This window comes from Aegilops tauschii, chromosome 5 (genome assembly GCF_002575655.3).
Source record: "Aegilops tauschii subsp. strangulata cultivar AL8/78 chromosome 5, Aet v6.0, whole genome shotgun sequence".
Classification (NCBI taxonomy): Eukaryota; Viridiplantae; Streptophyta; class Magnoliopsida; order Poales; family Poaceae; genus Aegilops; species Aegilops tauschii.
Window position 1 is genome coordinate 452,501,671 of NC_053039.3, and position 23,697 is coordinate 452,525,367.

Sequence of the window (23,697 nt, forward strand, 5' to 3'; positions counted from 1 at the left end):
AGAGAGTACAGTGCAACTAGATAAAAACTACGATGCAATTAGATAAAAACTACGGTGCAACTAGAACCTACTTCAAGTCGTCCTCATCATCATTCTTGCTGGTGTCGTCCGAGGTATCGAGCCATGCGTCTTCCCAATGAGGATCGTCTGAGTCGAAGAACAACTCCCCACCTGCGTTAAATAGATCGCACTGCGCCTCCGCGAGTGCCTTCCGCCGACGCCTCTCCGCCCGCTCCGCACGGTGCCTTGCCGTCCTCTCCATCCAGAAGGCGTTCTCGTCGGTGACGTCCTGCTGGTATCGCTGGCACCACTCCGCCATGGCTCGCTCGTCCGCCTTTGTGATGAGGAGGCGGCGCCGGCGTCTGTGGTATTCCTCACGGTCCTGGTATGTTATAAGACGAGGCGGAGGGGCGACGGACTGCGCCTGCTCGCACATCCAGACGTCGTGGAAATTCATCTGCGCGCGAGGCGTCTGGAGGCGCCACGCCACCGCGTCGTACGCGCGGGGCGGCCTCGTGCGGGGTCTCGAACGTGCCGAGGGCGAGGCGGACGGCGCCGGACCGAATCTCAGCGTAGAAGGCGCCGGAGGGGCGCTGGCAGACGCTGCGGTAGCCCGAAGATCCCCGGCGGCGCGGCGACATGGTGGCGCGTCGGTGGCGGGGCGAGGAAGCGGCAGAGGAAGCAGAGGCAGCGGGGAGAGAGTGCGTGGCAATGTGGATAGCGATGGGAGGCCGCGTGACGGGCGCAGCAATTTATAGGCGCGCTGGAAGCGGTGCGCCAAATCTAGCGCACAACCTCCCGCTTTTCCCCGCGCGCGCAATCATTTCGCGCGCGCCCGAGTTTCCCGCCTCCGCTGGAGCGCGCGAAAACGTCCCGCGCACGCTAAAATGGCAGTTTACCATGCACGCGGTTTTTGCCGCTGCTGTTGGAGATGCTCTAATAAGTAATGTGTATTTGCTTTTGGCAAAAATTCTACAATGTAATGTGTATTTATCTTTTTCTCTTAGTTTTTCGTGCGTGCCCTTTCACCATCCAGTAGACCAGTACATGTCTTGAATAAAAAGTAGTACGTAGTCCCCCAATAGGAAGGTAGAACCGTAGAAAAAAAAAATCTCTCTCCTGATTGCATTAGTAAGTGTGCACGTGCAACGCACGTCTTGACAAATATTACAACCAAATGTGAGAATTCACATGCATAGAATACATTCTGATAGCACTAAATATACTATAATTTGGCCTATAATTTAAATGAGTTTCAAGAAATACTATAATTTAGCATTGTATGCATAGAGCAAGAACATAAGTAATTGTCTCAATGATTCCCTATAAGCTTATGCAGTTCTCATCGATGTTGTCTAAAGCTTCATTCTTGGTGTAGTAGAGCAAGTGCACGAAAAAAAAATTGTTATGAGAATCAACATGCATGCCCCGTATTTGGCACTATACATACTAACAAACTTTTGATGGAAGAAACCTAAACTGAGCATGATATTGTTGATAGTGATTTGCACGGGCATTGCACCACGATAAATATCATCTAGTGCCACTTTTTATGTTCACCAGCGATAATGATAGGATGGTTCGTATCCACAGCCAAAAAAATATCCTTGCACGTTCCTAGTCACTCGTTCATATTGCCACTTTTTATGTTCGTCATCGATAATGATAGAATTGTTAGTGTCCCTTCTTGAAAATTAATGAATTGTGGCATGAACACTCTTAAACAGTGGGCACTGCTGAAATCTAAGGTCGGCTGACGTGTGTCCAATTCGGGATCAATTTTCTAAACCTAGAGTTATGCACAACTAAAAGCAGCAGCCTACGTGCGTAATTGTCCTGTGACTTGAAAGAGTCAAGATGTGGAACCAAATTTGTTGTGTGCGAAAAAATTATCATACGCCTCTAACCCAATAAGTATAGCTCAAGACTCCCATAGCTCAACATCCTCTATTCAACGTAGTCCCACCCGTGTGGACGCTTATCCTCCATCCCACCCTCATCGACAGTGGATGCATGTCGGCCTAATCACAATGCATCTGAACATGGTCGATCCCAAGGCGATGTGCTCGGACGCCTAATGGCACACCCGTTAGTGAACAACGCTAACACAATGGGATGTTTAGGACTTTAAAAGCTAACTGAATTGGACTATAAAGAACTGATTAATTACAATACATGGTGAATCACATTTGTTCTCCTGAGTAGCTTGCTAGCTCGACCATAATAGAAATACAAATAGTTTATTCTGAAAACTATTAGCCATTATTTATAGTTCAAGAGATCTGCCAAAATTTAATAGTACTTCGGAAATCAGGTATACACAAACTTACGCCCTGGTTAACACGTCTGTTACCACATATGATTCTGCAATGTAACACTAAGAAAAAACAACAATAGATGTCCAGTGATTCGCAAAAAAACAACAACAACAATAGATCTCCAGCATTTTGTCAATAATCAGCAAATTAGAGGACATGTACACACTATTTGAAGTTTGAAATTTTAGATTGAACAATGGCATGATTAAGTTCTCAAGTAGCGCCATCAGCTCTTTTTAGTTTTGTACACCCATTTGTCTTTTGTTTCAGTACTCTTATTTACATGCAACAATTAGGCAAAAAAAAAAAAACGTTCTCCATGCAACATGAGCTCTTTTAAGTACTGTACACCCATCAGTCTTAAAAAGTAGTGCTAGGTGTACATTACCTGCAAAAAATCCCCATAATTAAACATATCTTCTTTTGTAAATGAAACTTCACCAAGCAAACCTGAAGAATTTCATTAAAAACAGTCATTGACTTCACATGGAATCAAACAGCATATGTACGTGAATGGTTGCCTAAAAAGTGCTAGAACAAACATGTCCAATTGAATTGTTTTCGGCACTGGATCAACTAATAAACTTACTCATAGACTGAAAAGTAGGAAACATCATGGAAATTCGTAGCTTTGTACTTACCAGCTGATCTATGGATTTCACTAATGCCAAGTATCTTGGTTTGCTTTTTATTGTAGAGTTTTACTTTGACGCACATATAGAAGAACGATGAGGCATGTTTACTGATTCACATGTCCATGCAACATTCGCTTGACCTTCTCTGCTAATGCGGATGCAGTTAGAACTATTTTTGAATGCATAAAATCTGTCAAAGCAAGAAGATATGCACGGTTTATGTTCTGTTCCTCAAGAAGATATGCATGGACAGACATATTGATAAGCTGAATACAAGTATTGCTGATGCAATATTCAGCCAAAGTGTGTCATCACCAATCAGGGAGACCCATGACTCATGCAAAGTGCTAGTCTGGTACTCACTTTCATCACCCCATCCCCACTGCCGCAGCTGCACGAACAGCCATCGGTGTACTCCATGCTCTTCTATAGCTTAGACATGAACACAAATATCCGATCTGCTATTCTGCAATAAGAAGATCGGAAAATCCTTGACCACTCGAGATGTGAGGAGCGTAGGGTGGGGGTTTCCTAGGGTGTCTAGTAAACGGAGTATCATGGAAAAAGGAAGATAACGATTAGCCTTTCCACTGAATTTTCAAGTTTGTCAAATATGCATGGACAGATATGCCATGCTTCGAATTTACACCAAAAGCTACATCTGCTTGCAAAGAAATATTGACCTGTCCATTGCTCTCCGGTAGTTCCACGTTTGTAATCTCAATTCTCTGTGGTCAAATCATATTCATGGGGGGGTATGATTATTGTTTTACTTGCGTCACTCAAGAATGCAGAGATGTGTCTTAGAAATAAATTGAAATTTGTTCTGATTCTGTCAGTCAAGAAAGGGAGATTTGGACAGCTACTTCAAGACAATAAACAAATGATTTTTAAATTCTCTTAGTTTCCCTTCCAAAATAATTCTCTTAGCCTGAGTATTGGATTCCTAAACAGTGGCTTAGCAGCCAGTGTTAACGTTTGAACTCAAGTACACGCCATCATATCAGATACAATGAGCAACCTTCAGAAAATGAAACATTAATGCAGTAAATCTAAACTGAATTTTGGTCATGATTTAGATGGGCAGATCGCAAGAGAGAAAAGTGAAAAGAGAAGATGGCAGTTGCAGAAAATTACCGGCCAGTACATGCATCTGATATTGATGGTGGTGTGGCGTGCGCCGGGCGGCGGCCTCATTTCGCCACCACCAAAGTGCACGCCAGCTATGAGCTGACCTGTGCAGCCACTGTCAGTGCCACATCTCCCGTGCGGGACCCCGCGGGAAAGGGTGCTGCCGGCGGCAGTCCCGTCGATGGCCAGCACAGCGCCCGTGGCATGGCTAGATCAGCTCGCACACGGGCCTGCTCCTGCGCTCGGCACTACGCGTCCCCCCGGCGACGACACACCCTGACATAGCGAGGCGTCGAGGCCTCGTCCTAGTGACAGATGCTGACAGCCGGAGGCTGCCCCGCTCTGGACGAAACGGCGGCCTCCATCCCGGAGTGCACAGCAGCCTCCATCCTGGAATGCACGGCGGTCCTCGGCCCGTCGCTACTCCTCCCGGCGCAGCCCCAAGCAATGACAGATGCAGATAATGGTTGGCACAGAGCTGGGAAATGCCCTCCGGCGCGCAGCCCCGCCATGGCCTCCGGTGGAGATTTTAGATCTAATTTGATACCGAGGCCGCCTCTCGCCGGAAACCGTCGCCACCGGAGGTTCACCGTCGAGGCCGCCGCACCCCTGCCCTTCCTCGTCTCCCTTCCTTCTATTCTTCTCTATCTCCTCCCCACCTTCGAAGCTCTCTCTCCCTGGAACCACAGTAGACCATCGAGGAGCTCAGCCGCCGTCGCCGTCCCTCCGACTCGCCGGAGCTGCCCGTCGTCGCCCCGATCCGGCTGCCATCCACCAGATACACGCCAGCCCCGTTTGAGCCCACGCCTTGGCCATCACCGTTCCCTGCGTCGAGCTGCCGCCGCCGCCCCGCGATGACCACATCGCTCGCCTGCAATGAGGTGTGTTTGCCATCGGGTTGTGTTTGTTTTTCTTCCTTGAATTAGGGAGGTGATATATTCGGAGTGGGCGCTGGGCGCGGAACGGTTTCGTCTGGCAGAGTTTTCGTCAGCTGAGGCAAATTGCTAAGCGCAGTTTTAGTTAAGGGCTAGTATAATCATAACGGTTAGATCAAGTTAAGTAGTTCCGATCGTGAGGCTATAATTGATCCGTGTTGTTATGTGTACAATAGGCTGGGTGTACTTAACGATGAATATGTTTTCTTGTTTAATAGCAGTATAGATGTGCTCGCATTTCTTTCTCCCTCTCATCCCATGGATTGATTTTACTCTGGCGCAGCAAGATTTAGTTGCTTTTTATTATGTCGCCAGTTATTTAGTTGCCGCACAAGACAACCATAAGGGAGGCGGCGGACTCTCAGATCGTCTGTATATTTCTGTTCCTTGTGGCGAGAACTTTTAAAACAAGACCACCGTCAAATATATTTCAACAAGTTTGAAAATGTGAATTGTGAAACACGGTGAAACACTATGGAACTATACGAAATGTGGGAGTGAGTTCCGAGCACAATGTTACACTCTATAACACAAGGACCCCAAATGAAACTGGGTATAAACTGTTGTTATCTACATACTTTTTGTACTTGCAAGAAATAGCTCAAAGCACACTGACACAATGTTAGCCTTTCTCTTTATATTTGAATTTGGAGCATAACATCATATTAATAAAACAACAACTTGAGATCAGGGGGTATTGGTTACCTACTGCACTACTGGTACGTTTGGGCTACGACAGTTTGTTTGAAGAACTCACTCCCAAATGGATGGGATCGATTTCACAGCAACCATGGTTACCTCAAATCTCAACCCCACTCGATCAAGGGAAGTGGATTAGCCATATTCGGTAAACAGATCTTACACGAGATCATTACAGAAATTCATGAAGGAAAATAATAATAGTGAAAAACACTTGTCTAGCATTTGTGTTGCGGACACAAAACTAACGATTGCCCATGCAGTAGGACACGAGGACATGTGCGAGGCTCTTGGGGCGCGATGCTCTTGGGTCGATAGGTTTCCACATGTCTCCCGTGTGCGGTATAATCCTCTCGTCTTCCCATCTCTCAATAAAACTTCGGTCGTCCCCGAGGCGATGCGCGCAAACCCCCACTTCACATCAGACCCTCGCCGTAGTAGATGAAATTGGCGTCGACGGCAGGGAGGCGGTCGGCGTCAACGGAGAGGGAGCACCGGAGGCCGAGGAAGAGGGCACGGTTTCCGATGCTGTTGACTGGCACCAGCGTTTTCCTCACGAGGTCCACCCTGAGGACCTCCATGCGGGAGTAAACCGGAATGCGCAGCAGCAGCAGCTCGCCGGCGTTGTCCACGAGAAAAGTGGGCGTGGCTTGCCAGTTACTGCTGGGGACGATGACGGTGATCTGAGGCTTGTTGTGTCGCCGGGAGAGCTCGACTAGCGCAACCGAGCCGCTGGAGTGGGCAGCGTATACGCGCCCTGGAAGGCCACCACGGCGGTGAACCCGCGAAGTGCCGGCGTGGGCTTGACCAGCGGCGGAAAGAAAACACAGTTCTGGTCGGCCCATGCTAGGCGGTGGAAGTTGTAGAAGCTGAAGAGCACCATGGGCGACGAGCCGGCGACCACCACGCTTCTGTCGAAGGGATGCACGGGTGGCACCCGGAAACTGAAGAGGGTGCCCGTGAAGGGATTGAGGACGCAGAGCCTGCACATATCAGGTTCCTGCAGGACGAGCAGGCCACTGGCCGTGGCAAGGTAGGTGTAGCTGCGTAGCACGGAAAGGCGTTTCCGCTGGAAACGCAAGGTTTCGAGGTTGAGGAAGAGTCGCGAGTCGTCGTCGACGTTGCCCCGGGGCTCCTCCAGCATGATCCACCGGCGGGGGTGGAAGCGGGGGTCGGTGTCGTGCGGGTCGGCGGTGGCGGCTCTCCAGCTGTGGCACACGCTCCGGAGTGCCATGTAGTAGTCAAGGTCGGTGGTGGCGAGGAAGACGTCGGCGACGGCGCGGACGAAGTTGGATGGGAGGGATGACCAGTCCGCCGCCATGGCCATGGTCGCCGGTGCTATGAGTTCGCGGTTTGGCATCTGTTCTCGTGGTGTGGAGGAGCCGAATATAAATGGATGCGGGAACACGATGGGGCGCGCTCGGGGAAGCAGCAGTGACTGCGATGTGACGCTGTGTCTTCTGAGCCGGGTCGCCGCTCGCTTCTGAGAGTGAAGCACTTAATTAACGCGTCCGATTAATCAACCACTTCTGCATGAATTGGTGCATGACGATCGCGTAGTGGCCAGGCACGATAGCACTAGCAGTGTCTCGTGCAATCCCCCCCCCCCCCCCCCCCCCCCCCCCCCCCCTTTTTTTTTCTTTTATAAGAATCTATCTCCAGTTCTCCACTACTGGAATATCACTCTACACCAAGTGCCATGAAAGGCAAAAAAACTTGACAAAGCCTTTGCCAATAATTGTTCTCGGCAGAACACTTCCGTTTAAAGAACCTGATTGAAGCAAAGATACAAATAGGACACTGATAACTGCCACACGTGTGGCACAAAGTAATTTCACCCTGACGCCTTTTGATGATAAGTTTAGTTACAAGACGGTGGCAACTTTAGTTGTGAAGCATGACAACTTTCTGTTTGAATGGTAAGTTTCAATTTATTTATTTTTTGGATGGTAACTTTAGTGTAAAAGACGTTAGGGTGGTGTTACTTCATGTCACACGTGTGACTCTTATCATTTAGGGTACAAATATATGTTATGCAACGACACCAAATTAAGCATGGCACTTCCTTTGCCAAGGTCATCGTTGAAGCAAAAATACATTTGTTTATCATATTTTCTGCAGTGGGTAATCAATCATTCTTTTAGCGAAATGTAACATACAATCATAACCAAAAACCCAAACCAAATATAAACTTCAGAGTTTTCTCTCGCATGAAGAAGTCACAAAAGGAACTTGGGTGGTATAGCTAGGCAGTTTGATTTTATCTAAGAAAACATATCATCTATTCTCTGTGATACGGGGGCAAGTCTTATTGGTGGTTTTCTTCGAGTGCAACATGAGGATCCTGTATTTCTTTTGAACAAATAAAGTTACCTACAGAGAAGAAAGACATGTAAAAAACTGAAGATCTGATAGGCGAGAGATTTTGGCCTTGTCTACAGAAATATATGATAGCTCAAATCTAATCAAATAACAACAACCTTTGTAGGCAAAGAGAAATTCAGAACAACATACAATAGGATGGTAGTTCTAAGCAGAGTTTGATGCCTAAACAAAACAAATTTCCTATGAATGTTGACGCCTAGAGGTCTGTTTTATTTATGAACTTTGGCTATAAAGGACATCACTGTAAGAGGAAAAAATTCACAAGCTTAAGAAGGGGGCATAAATAAAAATGCACGCTGCCTCTGCGGCAGACCACGACGCCATCCTTATTATACAAAAACACCACAATCAAAAATCAAATGGGATCAGTAGTTCAGCACATAATCTCAAATTTTGAACATCGAAAAATCTGAAATAATATGTTAACTGACGGAAATCAAAGCTAATACATATATAGAAATTAACAAAAAATTGTACAAAGGCGTATGCTTACAGGAGTAGTTTCTCAGAAGAATGGCTCATCATGTACAAGCAGAATAATTATGCAGCTGTATATATGAGTACAGTGCATTGCCTATACTTTATTCTGTCATCACATTCCTTCTTAGGAACATATAAGAACAAACTCGCTTGCTTGGATCAGACCTGCAACTTCCTTCAGCGTACAACAACCAACAGTCATACTCTTGAATCCAGGTAAGTGAGTAAGTAAGTGATTAAGAAATATAAAGTACAAATTAAATATATTCAGTTTTTCTGTTGCGTGAGAAAAAAACAGAGAGAATATAGTTATTCTTGCCTTTTTTTTAGAAAAGGAGGATGACCCCCGGCCTCTGCATCTGGGCGATGCATACGGCCAATTTATTAATTATTTTCACAAGACCTTACAAAGTTATACAACAGTAAGACTAAAGCCGCCGTCTAAGCAACAAACTGTCGCTACACCTATCCAGTTGATGAAGGGGCGCAGATAGCCTGGGCCTAATACCAAACAGACATCGCAGCCAAGCCTAACATCTAAGACCTGAGACCCCAACCTAGCCACTTGCCGGGTCTGGGGCACACACTCGTCCGGCGTGCTCTCAGAGGCCGCCACCGCCAACTGCCACCGCTCCATCTTCAGAACTGTACTGATGCATTAACCCTTGCTCGATCTAGCTATCATCGACACCACCACGGCGCCCAACGGCACCTCCTCCCTGCGCGCAAACAGCTGTGCACGTCACGGTCGCCACTGATACACCTCAGTGCCATGCTGCCAAGTACCACCAGCCGACACAGCTTGAAGTCCTTGGAAGATCTGTCGTGCGTAGCACCTGTCGACCAGGCATGACAAAGCGTAGCACCTATCGGTCAGGCATGACTTGACATCTCCACCGAAGCTCCATGAGAGACGAAGCCGCTCCACCTCCTGCCTTTGACTTCCAGCGCTGCTCCACAAACGATGCTCCCAAAAGAGAAACGACACCGCAGTGCCGCCATTGTCCTGATCTGGAACACCAGATCCTAGGGTTTCCCCCAGAGCAGCACGAGTGGGTCAACAGTAGTTACCCGACGATGCCTCCATCAAGGTAACGGCGAGAACGCCGCCATCGCCTGCCGTAGGCTCGGTTTTCACCGGGAACCATGTCTCCCCTACTCGCAGCTGGGACTAGATGATGGATCTCGAGATCCGATCACCAAGCCTCTGGCCGGCCATCTCTGGAAGAAGATGACCACCACGTCCACCAGCGTCACCACGTCGGGCACGCGTCGCCGCCGGCACCCCCATGGTGACTAGAGGCCGACAAGCCCTGACGAACACCACGCCTCGCCAGCCGCCATGGCCCAGGCCCAAGCACCACCAGATCCAGATCGGATCGGGTCAAGGACCCCAAGCCGCAGCCGCCGCGGAGGCAGCACCACTGGACGGTGTGTAAGGGCATATTTATCCCTAAGATGTTTTGGTGATTGATGACAATGCTTTTGTGGACTAATCGTGTGCATTGAGTGTTTTCAGAGATTCATCCTTTTGGCACGAGACGATTCCCTCCCCTCGGAGCTTGAAGCGAAGACGGTGTAGTCCTTTCGAATTAGTTTGGTGGACTAGTTTCATAGGGATCACCGTACTATCAAGAGGGGGTCCGCTTTGGAAAGGCTAGGGCGGAATCATCACGTACACTTCCTTTGCCCCCCTCCGAGCCTTTCGGCTTCTATGATGGGCTCGTTCCCCTTCTCAGTGTGCCCTCTCTGGTCCCAGCGGTAGTACCGCGGGCCGGAGCGGTAGTACCGCTTATGGCTACAAGCAGTAGTACCGCTCTAAGAGCGGTAGTACCGCTCTAGAGCGGTAGTACCGCTGGTAGCCCCCAGCCGTAGTACCGCTGCGGTCTCGTGCTAGTACCGCCTCGATTCGAGGGGTCTTTTTTCGTGTCGGGTTTTACGGTACTAGCCACGGCAGTGGGGGCCGTAGTACCGCTCGTATGCGGTAGTACCGCCCTGACCACCGCGGTAGTACCGCTCTGGGCCCCGCAGTAGTACCGCCCGGGGGAGCGGTAGTACCGCTGTGATCAGCGGTAGTACCGCTGCCTCCTGCGGTAGTACCGCTCTCTACGGGGCTGGTGTGGGGGGTAACGGTTGGATTGTTCCCCCCACTATATAAGGAGGTCTTCTTCCCCAAAGTTGACTTACCTCTTCCCCCAAAAGCTCCATTGTTGCTCCAAGCTCCATTTTCGCCCGATCTCTCTCCCTAGCCAATCAAACTTGTTGATTTGCTCGGGATTGGATGAGAAGGCCCCGATCTACACTTCCACCAAGAGAAATTTGATTCCCCCCACTTATCCCTAGCGGATCTTGTTACTCTTGGGTGTTTGAGCACCCTAGACGGTTGAGGTCACCGCGGAGCCATAGTCCATTGTGGTGAAGCTTTGTGGTGTCGTTGGGAGCCTCCAATTAAGTTGTGGAGATTGCCCCAACCTTGTTTGTAAAGGTCCGGTCGCCGCCTTCAAGGGCACCAATAGTGGAATCACGGCATCTCGCATTGTGTGAGGGCGTGAGGAGAATACAGTGGCCCTAGTGGCTTCTTGGGGAGCATTGTGCCTCCACACCGCTCCAACGGAGACGTACTTCCCCTCAAAAGGAAGGAACTTCGGTAACACATCCTCGTCTTCACCGGCTCCACTATTGGTTATCTCGTCCCTTTACTTTCGCAAGTTTACTCGTGTTATATCTCTTATTTGCTTGCATGCTTGTTGTCATTGCATCATATAGGTTGCTCACTTAGTTGCATATCTAGACAACCTATTTCGATGCAAAAGTTTAATTTGGTAAAGAAAAGCTAAAAATTGTTAGTTGCCTATTCACCCCCCCCTCTAGTCAACTATATCGATCCTTTCAATTGGTATCAGAGCCTCGTCTCTTTATTAAGGACTTTATCATCCAAAGAGTATGGTTGACGTCGTAGACGGTGTGGAGGAGCACTCCGGTGTGAATCCGGTCTCGTCTACGGGAGATGGGGAACCGCGGTCTCTCGTGAGGAATTCAATGTGGCGTTGGACACATTGAAAACCTCCATGATGACCGAGGTCGAAAGCATGTTTAATAAATTCTTAGAAGGGCTTAAACTTACCACCGCACCGTTGAAAGTGGGTGATCCCGCTAACAAGGTGACGGATGCTACCTCCGACAAGGGGGAAACTACTAGCGAGAAAGCTCCTTCTTCTAGTGGTAAAAATGGGACCGACATCTTTGCCCATGTGGAACCTCCACCTGTCTATGGTGGACCGCTCCCTTCCACTCATTTGAATCATGCTGGCCCAGCCCCTAAGATTGAGAAGAATGTAGATTTTGATTCTTGGGTCTATCGTTTTAAGCGTCATTTAAATCATGTGAACACCAACCTTTGGAGAATCATTGAAGAAGGTTTTTATCTGCATGACCGAAGTAACTTCACTCCTAGAGAAGTTGTGGATCATCAATTCAATGAGAATGCTCTCTTCATCATCCAAGAAGCAATCCCACCCGAAGATCTTCCTCATCTCCGGCCTCACACTGTGGCCAAAGATGCTTGGCTCCAAGTTGTTTCCCTCTATCGGGAAAGCGCAAGCATTCAACGCTCCAATTATGAAGTGGTGCAAGATGAAGCCGACGAGTTTGCAATGAAAGAAGGTGAAGAACCTCGTGAGCTTTTTCGGAGAGTAACCAAACTCGCGGTCTCTCTCCGAGATCATGGAAGTAAGGACACGGATGACAATTGGATCAAGCGCAAATTCCTCAAGGCAATGATGCCCTACCACAAAGCCATGTCCTCCGTAATTCGTCAAAGGTCGGACTTCCACACCTTGTCATCAAGTGAAGTGTTGGATGAGTTTGTTGCTATGAGCATCTTGGACAAGACCGCCGACAATGCAGTTCTTCGCTCTCAAAGAGTAAAGAAGCCCAACCTTGCTCTAAAGGCCAAGGTTAGTATGGAGGAAGAGGATGAAGAGGAAGAAGAGGAGGGCAACCTCGAAGATACGAAGTATGCCTATCATGAACACATGGCTCTTGCTTCAAGGCAATTTTGGAGCAAGAAGAACACAAGGCCAAACTTCAACAACAGCAATTCAAGTGGCGCGAAGGGCAAGCAACGAGTGAGGACTTGCTTCAATTGTGACAATGTGAGCCACTTTGTTGCGGAGTGCCCTTACGAGAAGAGGGAAGACAATGGTGGCAAGCTCATTAGAAAGGACAAGGCCAAGTCGTTCCCCAACAAGAGCAACTTCACCAAGAAGACTCCTCCCAAGGCATTGGTGGTACAAGAAGAGTACAATGAGTATGATGACGATGATGAAGATGGTGAGTCGGTTGCCATGGCCTCCGTTGCCATTGCGAAGACTCCACGGGTGTCTCTCTTCGACTCACCCAATGAGAACATCACCGCCAAGTGCCTCATGGCTAAAGCCACCAATAAGGTAACCTCCAACATCAAAACTACCATCATTAATCATCCTTCTTCGAGGGATAGCATTGATGAACATGAGGGGACAAATGTGGAGGAAAATGAGTTTGAGATCTTTATGGGTAAACTCAAGGGTAAATCCAAGAAGCACTTCGTTGCTCTCTTGGAACAACTTGGTGAAGCCAATGACATGATCGAGGCTCACGAAGATACCATCTCTAAGATGGAGGGGCATAGTCGTGACTATGCCGATGAGATTTCGGATCTCTCCAATGCTCTTGACGAAGAGCGTGGTCTTCGTTTGGCTCTTGAGGAGTCGTACAACGATGATCATGCTAAGTTTAAGAAAGATCTTGATCATGCTCTTGTTGTGTCTCGTGTGCTGAACTCCGAGAAGGCAAAACTTGGGGTTGATCTTGCTAGACTTAAAGAGGAGTTTGACATTCTCGACAAGGCTCACAAAGTCTTGAAGGGCGTTCATGCTAGCCTCAAGGAGTCTCATGATCAACTCCAAGTAAAGCTAACTAAGGAGAAAGCCACCTTTCCTCATATGGTGTTAATTGATAATGCAAATGCTACTAACCCTTGTTGTGAGCATGTGCATCTTGTTGAGGAGAATGCTAAGTTGAAGGAGCAACTTGAGAAAGGCCTTGTGTCATGCATACAAGGTGAGAAGAACCTCAACGACCTTTTGAGAAACCAAAAGGAAGTTGTGTCCAAGGAGGGGATTGGGTTCGCACCCAAGCCCAAGAACAAGAAGAAGAATGACAAGACCAAACGACCTCCTCCTCTCAAGCAAACTTTTGTGAAGGAGGGATAGGGTGCTTCCAAGGAGAATAAGAACAATGCGAAGGGTGACGGTGTCAAGAAGGGCAATACCACCCCATCCAACAAAGCCGGCGACTTTAATCCTTCTTATGTGTTATGCCGTGCAAGTGATGGGCATGTTTATGCCAAATTTGTTGGTTCTCCTCATGAGTATATTGAATGGTCCATTTGGGTTCCTAAGACCCTTGTTACTAACATCAAAGGACCCATTACAAAATGGGTACCTAAAACCAAGCATTGATCTCTTGTAGGTGTTTGCTTCCGGTGGGGGATCATGGTTGCTCGATAGTGGAGCTACAAATCATATGACCGGAAGCAAGGACTTGGTGGTGGACGTGCACAAGATTCCATCTATGCCCACCAATGTCGAGTGGGGTGATGCCTCGTCTTCTAAGGTATTGGGACTCGGCAAAGTTGTCATTTCTCATGATCTCACGATCGAGAAGGTCATGCTAGTTGAGTCCCTTGCATACAATTTACTTTCCGTTCGTCAACTTGCTACCATGGGCTTTGCCACTTTATTTGATATTGATACCGTGGCCCTCTTGCGGAGCAAGACTCTTAAAGTGGCCTTTGTTGGGCATGTCGAGAACGGTCTCTATGTGATTAACTTTTCGGAGCGACCCACTAAGACCGCGACATGCCTAATGGCTAAAGTTGACGTGGGATGGCTTTGGCATCACCATTTAGCCCATGTAAATATGAGATCTTTGCAAAGTCTTCTCAAGGGGGACCATGTCCGTGGACTAACGAACGTTAGTTTTGCTAAAGATCGTGCTTGCAGTGCTTGTATCAAAGGAAAGCTTCATGAGAAGGCTCACCCTCCCACGACTCTCATTTACTCAAAGAGGCCTTTGGAGCTCCTTCATTTGGATCTCTTTGGGCCTCCATCCTTTGATAGTCTTGGGGGTAGAAAGTATTGCTTGGTAATTATGGATGACTATTGAAGATACACTTGGGTGTATTTCTTCAAGAGGAAGAGTGAGACCCAACAAACCGTCATTGACTTTGCAAATGAAGCCCAACATCAACACAATGCAAAGATCTTGACAATAAGAAGTGACAATGGCACCGAGTTAAAAAACTACACCTTGGATGAGTTTCTTAGTTATGAGGGGATCAAGCATCAATATTCCGCACCTTACACCCCTCAACAAAATGGTGTTGCGGAGAGGAAGAACCGGACGTTGATGGATGCGGCAAGGACCATGATGGCGGAGTTCAAGTCTCCATACAACTTTGGGCCCGAAGCCATCAACACCGCGTGTCATGCTTCAAATCGGCTCTATCTCCGCAAAGGCTTGAACAAGACTCCATATGAGATACTCACCGGTAACAAGCCCAACCTCAAGTACTTTCGGGTGTTCGGGTGTAAGTGTTTCATTCTCAAGAAAGGTGTCCGTTTGTCTAAATTTGAGTCTAGAGCTCATGAGGGCATATTTGTTGGTTATGCTACAAACTCCCATTCTTACCGTGTTCTCAATAAGTCCACGGGACTTATTGAGGAGACGTGTAACGTGGAGTTTGATGAGAATAACGGCTCCCAAGTGGAGCAAAGTGGTACTTGTGATGTAGGTGATGAAATTCCTCCCCAAGCCATAAGAAGAATGGGTGTTGGTTATATCCTACCCATTGAGGAACCCCTTGTGGCCGAAGGAGAAGGACAATGCTCCACTCAAGTGGAGCCATCACCAACCCAAGACCCACACGCTTCCGAAGAACAAAGTGAAGGATCTCAACCTCATGAACAAGATCAAGGGCAAGATCAACCTCAAGATGGTGGTGATCCACCAAATGATGCCCAAGGTCAAGTTCTCCCCCTCGAGCAAGTTCAAGATCAAGGACAAGCTCAAGACAATGCTCAAGATGATCAAGTAACCCCTCCTCGTTTCACTTCCGAGGAGGAATTGGAGCGTCGTGCCGCTAAGATCGCTTCCAAGCTCACCACCAAAGGTCATCTCATGGAGAATGTGGTTGGAAGCCTAAGAAAGGGGGTAAGCACTCGTAGACAATTAGCAAACTATTGTGAACATCATGCGTTTCTTTCTTGTGTCGAACCCCAAAAGGTTTATGAAGCGCTCGAGGACCCGGATTGGCTCAATGCCATGCATGAAGAACTCAACAACTTCGAACATAACCAAGTGTGGAAATTAGTGCCAAGGCCAACCGGGAACCATAATGTCATTGGAACCAAGTGGATATTCAAGAACAAGCAAGATGCTCATGGGATCATTGTTCGCAACAAGGCTCGTTTGGTGGCACAAGGCTACTCCCAAGTCGAGGGTATCGACTACGGTGAAACCTTTGCCCCCGTCGCTCGCCTTGAATCTATTCGTTTGTTGATTGCTTATGCTTCTCATCATAATTTCACGTTGCAACAAATGGATGTGAAGAGTGCTTCTCTTAATGGTCCCATAAATGAGTTGGTGTATGTCAAACAACCCCCCGGGTTCGAAGATCCCTATTTCCCCGATCATGTGTATCAACTCCACAAGGCGCTCTATGGCCTTAAACAAGCCCCACGTGCGTGGTATGAGCATCTTACGGAGTTGTTACAAGATCGTGGATTCGAAATCGGGAAAATCGACCCCACTCTTTTTACTAAGAAGGTCAAAGGGGAGTTGTTTGTGTGCCAGCTATATGTTGATGATATTATTTTTGGTTCCCCTAACAAAGCCTTCGATGAAGAATTTGCCACTCTCATGACCTCAAAGTTCAAGATGTCTATGATGGGAGAGTTGAAGTTCTTTCTCGGATTCGAAATCAAACAAAGAAGAGAAGGAACCTTCATCAACCAAGCCAAATACACTCAAGACATGCTAAAGAGATTCAAGCTAAGTGATGTCAAGCCGACTTCCACTCCAATGCCCACCAAGTGCCAACTTGACATTGATCCCAATGGTAAAGCGGTGGATCAAAAGGTATATCGCTCCATGATTGGATCCTTGTTTTACCTTTGTGCATCTAGACCGGATATCATGTTGAGTGTGGGAATTTGTGCATGGTTTCAAGCCGCACCTAAGGAAAGCCACTTTGTGGCGGTCAAGCGAATCTTTCGATATTTGGCTCATACCCCAAACTTTGGCTTATGGTACCCAAGAGGAGCAAACTTCAAGCTTGTAGGTTATTCGGACTCCGATTGGGCGGGAGATAAAGTGGGTAGGAAGTCCACTTCCGGAGGGTGCCAATTTCTTGGTTGCTCTTTGGTAAGTTGGTCTTCTAAAAAGCAAAGTTGTGTGTCTCTCTCGTCCACCGAAGCGGAGTATGTGGCGGCCGGGAGTTGCTGTGCACAACTCTTATGGATGAGGCAAACTTTAAAGGATTACGGTGTCATTTGTGACAAAGTGCCTCTTTGGTGTGACAATGAAAGTGCCATCAAGATTTCTCTCAACCCGGTGCAACACTTCAAGACGAAGCATATTGAGATTCGGTATCACTTCATCCGGGATCATATTAGGCGAGGGGAGATCGAGCTCAACTATGTCAACACTCATGATAACCTTGCAGATATTTTCACGAAGCCATTGGATGAAGCAAGATTTCGCGAGTTAAGGCATGAGCTAAATATCATTGATTCGGGCAATGTGGTTTGAACCTTTGCACACCCCTCACATTCATCATTCATTCTTGTCTAGGTGTAGGCATGGACTTAGGGGGAGTGTTGTTCTCTCAATGAACTCTTCCTCCCCCCATAATGCATAAACTAATCTCACTCTTTCACATTAGCCATTTTTGATGGTACTTGTGCTTCAAAGACGAGTTTTGGTCATGGGCCCAAGGATAATTCTTCGCGGTGCCATACCAATTGACTCAAACATAGGTGGCCTCAGCCACCGCCCTCTCATGTAGAGGTGTGTGGTTCTTGTTCTCGTGCTGGTGCTCTTGTTGCTTTGTGTTGGTTTTCTCTCCTTGCCGTCGTTTCCCTTCTTTTCTTTTTGTGCCATAGGTGTTGAGTCTTGTTTTGAGTTGCGCTGGGCGGTACTACCGTTTTGAAGGCGCGGTACTACCGCCCATCACCACGGTACTACCGCTGAGGGGCGGGGCCAGGGGGTTAAGTCGTGGGCAGGGCTGGTTTCCTCCCCCATACCCATTTGCTTCATCCCCTCGTTCCTCTTCCTCTCTCTCCAGCGCCATCTCGCCACGGGAGGGCTGCGGCAGCCCTCCTTCTCCGGATCGTTCCTCTCCATTTCCTTCGGTGGAGTCGATCCCCACCTCGTCCTCTTGCCATGGATGCCGGTATTGCCCCCGTTCCTCTTCTCTTCTTGTCTAGTTTTCAGATCTCGCGTTTTAGGGGCAATAGTGGTTGCATCTCTAGATTTTTGGCCAAATCTAGGCTTGAGTAGGTTGGAGAAGGCAACTAGACTCTTTGGATTGATGTTTGGTAGGTTTATTTTTGAATTTGGCATCCCCGGTAGTGCCGGATCTGATCACGGCAGTAGGAATCCTCTGTGCCCCGTCTCGGGCGGTACTACCGCCCATCTGGCGCGGTACTACCGCTGGAGCGGTACTGCCGCTGTGGAGGCGCGGTACTACCGCTGGTGCGGTACTGCCGCTGTGCACGCACGGTACTACCGCCGGATGCCCAGTTCCATCGTTTCCTACCACATGTTGATCCATATTTGTTGTGTTTATTTGGTTTTGATCGTTCCTTCTGGTTGTTTCGTGTGTCCGTGTGTTTGGTTCCAGGTGATGAACATCCTGAGCAGCAAGTCCGCCGTGTCAACCCCGGGCGTTCAACGTCAAAGCGGTACCGCACATCTGAGGCTGCAGGTTGTTCTTCCAGTGCTCCACCGCCGCCAGTGGGTGCTCCCTCAAGTGCCAATCCTCCTCTCAAGAAGAAGACTGCCAACAGGCCGAAGCCAAGTGGCTAGAAGGTGACTGAGATGACTAGCAAGGAATTCTGGGACAGGCGTCGCCGCAACCCATATGAGGAAGACCAAGAACCCAACCTTGTCAATCGCCCGTTCTGAAACTGGTTTCAGTATGCCACCTACTTTGACGTGATCAAGGCTAAGAAGAACCTCTTTGTCAATGTTCATGCCATCAACACGGATGCTATGGAGAAGGACCCTGAGTACTTTGGTGATGCCCTTTAGATGTGCTCTCAGTTGAACATTCTCAGGATCATGTAGTTCAACAAGGACTTTGATGCAGATTTGCTGGCTCAGTTCTTTGCCACTGTCCACCTAGGAACTAATGAAGACGGGACTCTGACTTGGATGACTAATGGGAAGGTTCTAGCTGTCAAGTGGAAGGCCTTCATGGGGTTGCTAGAGGTGGAAGATCTAGGGCTCGAGACTCCAGTCGGATTTCGTCATCACCACAATGTTACCTCCACTCACAAGCAAGCCCTCTGGCCCTACTGTACTCGGAAGGTCAACCCTGAGACCAGGAAGGAAACCTATGAGTTGTCTGCCTATCTGGACATCCTTCACCATATCTTCCGCGAGACTCTCTTCCCTCGTATCGGGAATCTGGACATGGTACACTCTTATCTCGTGGACATGCTTCTCTTCTGCCAGCGTGAGAAGGAAGCAAACACTGGCGAGTCCCTGGACATCTCTCATGTTATGTGGTCTGAACTTCTTGCTGCTATTTCTGAGCGCAAGTGCCCGATTTATGGTCCGTTCATTATGTTGCTCATTGAGGAGGCCTGGAGACGTACCTATCCTGAGGAGCACCTGGAAACTGGAGAGTTGGTTTCTCATGAGATCAAGCGTCTGAGGAAGAAGGATAATTGGGGCATTCCTAGATCTGGAGTTCCATCTTCTGCTGCTGCCATGGAGACCGAGGGCGAGACCGATGCCGATGATGACGATGAGGATTATGTGCCTTCTGGGACAGAGCCTTGTGCGGCAGAGCCCTCTTGGGCAAAGAATCTCAAACACAAGATGAAGAAGCTGTTCTGCATGGAGTCTCACGGTCAGTACATGACTCAAGTGGCTGAGAAGGAGGCAAGGGGGCGTCACAAGGAGCTTATGCGTCAGTTGGGTGCGACAGTCACCAGCGACTCTGAGGGTCAGATCACTGAGGAGGAGGAGGAGTGGATCCAGCAACACTGTCCGTGGACCGATTCAGATGCCGAGCAGGTTTCGGCCGAGGACGGTGGTGCAGATGATCACGCAGAGTCCTGATGTTGGAGATCCTTAGCATGCTCTCACCTGGAGCTGTAGGTTAGCTCTTTGCCCCTTTTGGTGTCTCGATGCCAAAGGGGGAGGGAGTTTAGGGATTTGCGTCGTTGTGTTGCGAGTGTGTCTTTGTCTTTGTGCTTTCGTTGTGTTTGCTACCTTGTGCTTTGTTTGGTTTTGTGTTCAGTAAGACCTTAGTTCCAGTCATATGGTGTGAGACATATGCTACCTTATATGCTACCTTATCCTTATCATATCTTTATCTATGTCTCTAGTCATTTGGTATCTCATGAGTTGCATGCTTATTATGTTATATATCCTGCTCCCTTGTTGGTCTCTAAAATACAGGGGAAGTGTTGATCCTAGTATGTGTGTCGTGCAGTCCAAAGCACTTATCTGGATGGCACACATCTAGGGGGAGCCCGTCTATATTTTAGAGATTTGGGGTTTGCTTATGTCCTTTGTCTTTTCCCGTTTGTGCAAATCCCGTATTGTCATCAGTCCACCAAAAAGGGGGAGATTGTAAGGGCATATTTATCCCTAAGATGTTTTGGTGATTGATGACAATGCTTTTGCGGACTAATCGTGTGCATTGAGTGTTTTCAGAGATTCATCCTTTTGGCACGAGACGATTCCCTCCCCTCGGAGCTTGAAGCGAAGACGTGTTGGAAATATGCCCTAGAGGCAATAATAAAATGGTTATTATTATATTTCCTTGTTCCTGATAATTGTCTATTGTTCATGCTATAATTGTATTAACTGGAAACCATAATACATGTGTGAATACATAGACCACAACATGTCCCTAGTAAGCCTCTAGTTGACTAGCTCGTTGATCAATAGATGGTTATGGTTTCCTGACCATGGACATTGGATGTCATTGATAACGGGATCACATCATTAGGAGAATGATGTGATGGACAACACCCAATCCTAAGCATAGCACAAGATCGTGTAGTTCGTTTGCTAGAGCTTTTCTAATGTCAAGTATCATTTCCTTAGACCATGAGATTGTGCAACTCCCAGATACCGTAGGAATGCTTTGGGTGTACCAAACGTCACAACGTAACTGGGTGGCTATAAAGGTGCACTACAGGTATCTCCGAAAGTGTCTGTTGGGTTGGCACGAATCGAGACTGGGATTTGTCACTCCGTATGACGGAGAGGTATCTCTGGGCCCACTCGGTAATGCATCATCATAATGAGCTCAATGTGACTGAGGAGTTAGCCACGGGATCATGCATTACAGTACGAGTAAAGTGACTTGCCGGTAACGAGATTGAACAAGGTATTGGGATACCGACAATCGAATCTCGGGCAAGTAACGTACCGATTGACAAAGGGAATTGTATACGGGATTGATTGAATCCTCGACATCGTGGTTCATCCGATGAGATCATCGTGGAACATGTGGGAGCCAACATGGGTATCCAGATCCCGCTGTTGGTTATTGACCGGAGAGTCGTCTCGGTCATGTCTGCATGACTCCCGAACCCGTAGGGTCTACACACTTAAGGTTTGGTGACGCTAGGGTTGTAGAGATATTAGTATCCGGTAACCCGAAAGTTCTTCGGAGTCCCAGATGAGATCTCGGACGTCACCCAGAGTTCTGGAATGGTCCGGAGGTAAAGATTTATATATGGGAAGTCTTATTTTGGTCGCCGGAAAAGTTTCGCGCATTATCGGTATTGTACCGGGAGTGCCGAAAGGGGTGCGGGGGTCCACCAATGGGGTCCACCAGCCCCGGGGGGCACATGGGCTGTAGGGGTGTGCGCCTTGGCCTATATGGGCCAAGGGCACCAGCCCCAAGAGGCCCATGCGCCAAGAGATAAGGGAACGGGAGAGTCCTAAAGGGGGAAGGCACCTCCTAGGTGCCTTGGGGAGGATGGACTGCTCCCTGGCCGCACCCTTCCTTGGAGGAAGGCCCAAGGCTGCCCCCCCTTCTCCCTTGCCCCTATATATATGTGGGGAGGGGAGGGCAGCAATATCCTAAGCCCTGGCGCCTCCCTCTCCCTCCCGTGACACATCTCCCTCCTCCCGCAGCGCTTGGCGAAGCCCTGTTGGAATCCTGCTACTTCCACCACCACGCCGTCGTGCTGCTGGATCTCCATCAACCTCTCCTCCCCCCTTGCTGGATCAAGAAGGAGGAGACGTCGCTTCTCCGTATGTGTGTTGAACGCGGAGGTGCCGTCCGTTCGGCGCTAGGATCATCGGTGATTTGGATCACGACGAGTACGACTCCATCAACCCCGTTCTCTTGAACGCTTCCGCTCGCGATCTACAAGGGTATGTAGATGCACTCCTCTCTCTCGTTGCTAGCATCTCCTAGATAGATCTTGGTGACACGTAGAATTTTTTTGAATTATTGCTACGTTCCCCAACAGTGGCATCATGAGCCAGGTCTATGCGTAGATTCTATGCACGAGTAGAACACAAAGTAGTTGTGGGCGATGATTTGTTCAATTTGCTTACCGTTACTAGTCTTATCTTGATTCGGCGGCATTGTGGGATGAAGCGGCCCGGACCGACCTTACACGTACTCTTACATGAGACAGGTTCCACCGACTGACATGCACTTGATGCATAAGGTGGCTAGCGGGTGTCTGTCTCTCCCACTTTAGTTGGATCGGATTCGATGAAAAGGGTCCTTATGAAGGGTAAATAGCAATTGGCATATCACCGTTGTGGCTTTTGCGTAGGTAAGAAACGTTCTTGCTAGAAACCCATAGCAGCCACGTAAAACATGCAACAACAATTAGAGGACATCTAACTTGTTTTTGCAGGGTATGCTATGTGATGTGATATGGCCAAAAGGATGTGATGAATGATATATGTGATGTATGAGATTGATCAGTTCTTGTAATAGGAATCACGACTTGCATGTCGATGAGTATGACAACCGGCAGGAGCCATAGGAGTTGTCTTAATTTATTGTATGACCTGCGTGTCAATGAAAATGCCATGTAATTACTTTACTTTATTGCTAACCGTTAGCCATAGTAGTAGAAGTAATAGTTGGCGAGACAACTTCATGAAGACACGATGATGGAGATCATGATGATGGAGATCATGGTGTCATGCCGGTGACGAAGGTGATCATGCCGCGCCTCGAAGATGGAGATCAAAGGCACAAGATGATATTGGCCATATCATGTCACTTTATGATTTGCATGTGATGTTTGTCATGTTTACATCTTATTTGCTTAGAATGACGGTAGCATAAATAAGATGATCCCTCACTAAAATTTCAAGAGACATGTTCCCCCTAACTGTGCACCGTTGCGAAGGTTCGTTGTTTCGAAGCACCACGTGATGATCGGGTGTGATAGATTCTAACGTTCGAATACAACGGGTGTTGATGAGCCTAGCATGTACAGACATGGCCTCGGAACACATGCGAAACACTTAGGTTGACTTGACGAGCCTAGCATGTACATACATGGCCTTGGAACACAAGAGATCGAGAGGTCGAACATGAGTCGTATAGTAGATGCGATCAACATGGAGATGTTCACCGATGATGACTAGTCCGTCTCACGTGATGATCGGACACGGCCTAGTTTGACTCGGATCATGTATCACTTAGATGACTAGAGGGATGTCTATCTGAGTGGGAGTTCATTAAATAATCAGATGAACTTAATTATCATGAACACAGTCAAAAGGTCTTTGCAAATTATGTCATAGCTTACGCTTTAGTTCTACTGTTTAAGATATGTTCCT

The 23,697-nt window shown here is 48.1% G+C and overlaps 1 protein-coding gene across 1 annotated transcript; it reads right to left on the minus strand.

Annotated features, from left to right (window-relative positions):
- Window positions 1-67: 67 nt before the first annotated feature.
- On the minus strand, window positions 68-641 carry LOC109770524 (uncharacterized). Its single transcript, XM_020329227.1, has 2 exons — window positions 501-641; window positions 68-424 (listed from the first exon to the last, which is right to left on the minus strand). The coding sequence occupies exons 1-2, from the start codon at window positions 639-641 to the stop codon at window positions 68-70; spliced, it is 498 nt and encodes a 165-aa protein (XP_020184816.1).
- Between the last annotated feature and the right edge of the window lie 23,056 nt (window positions 642-23,697).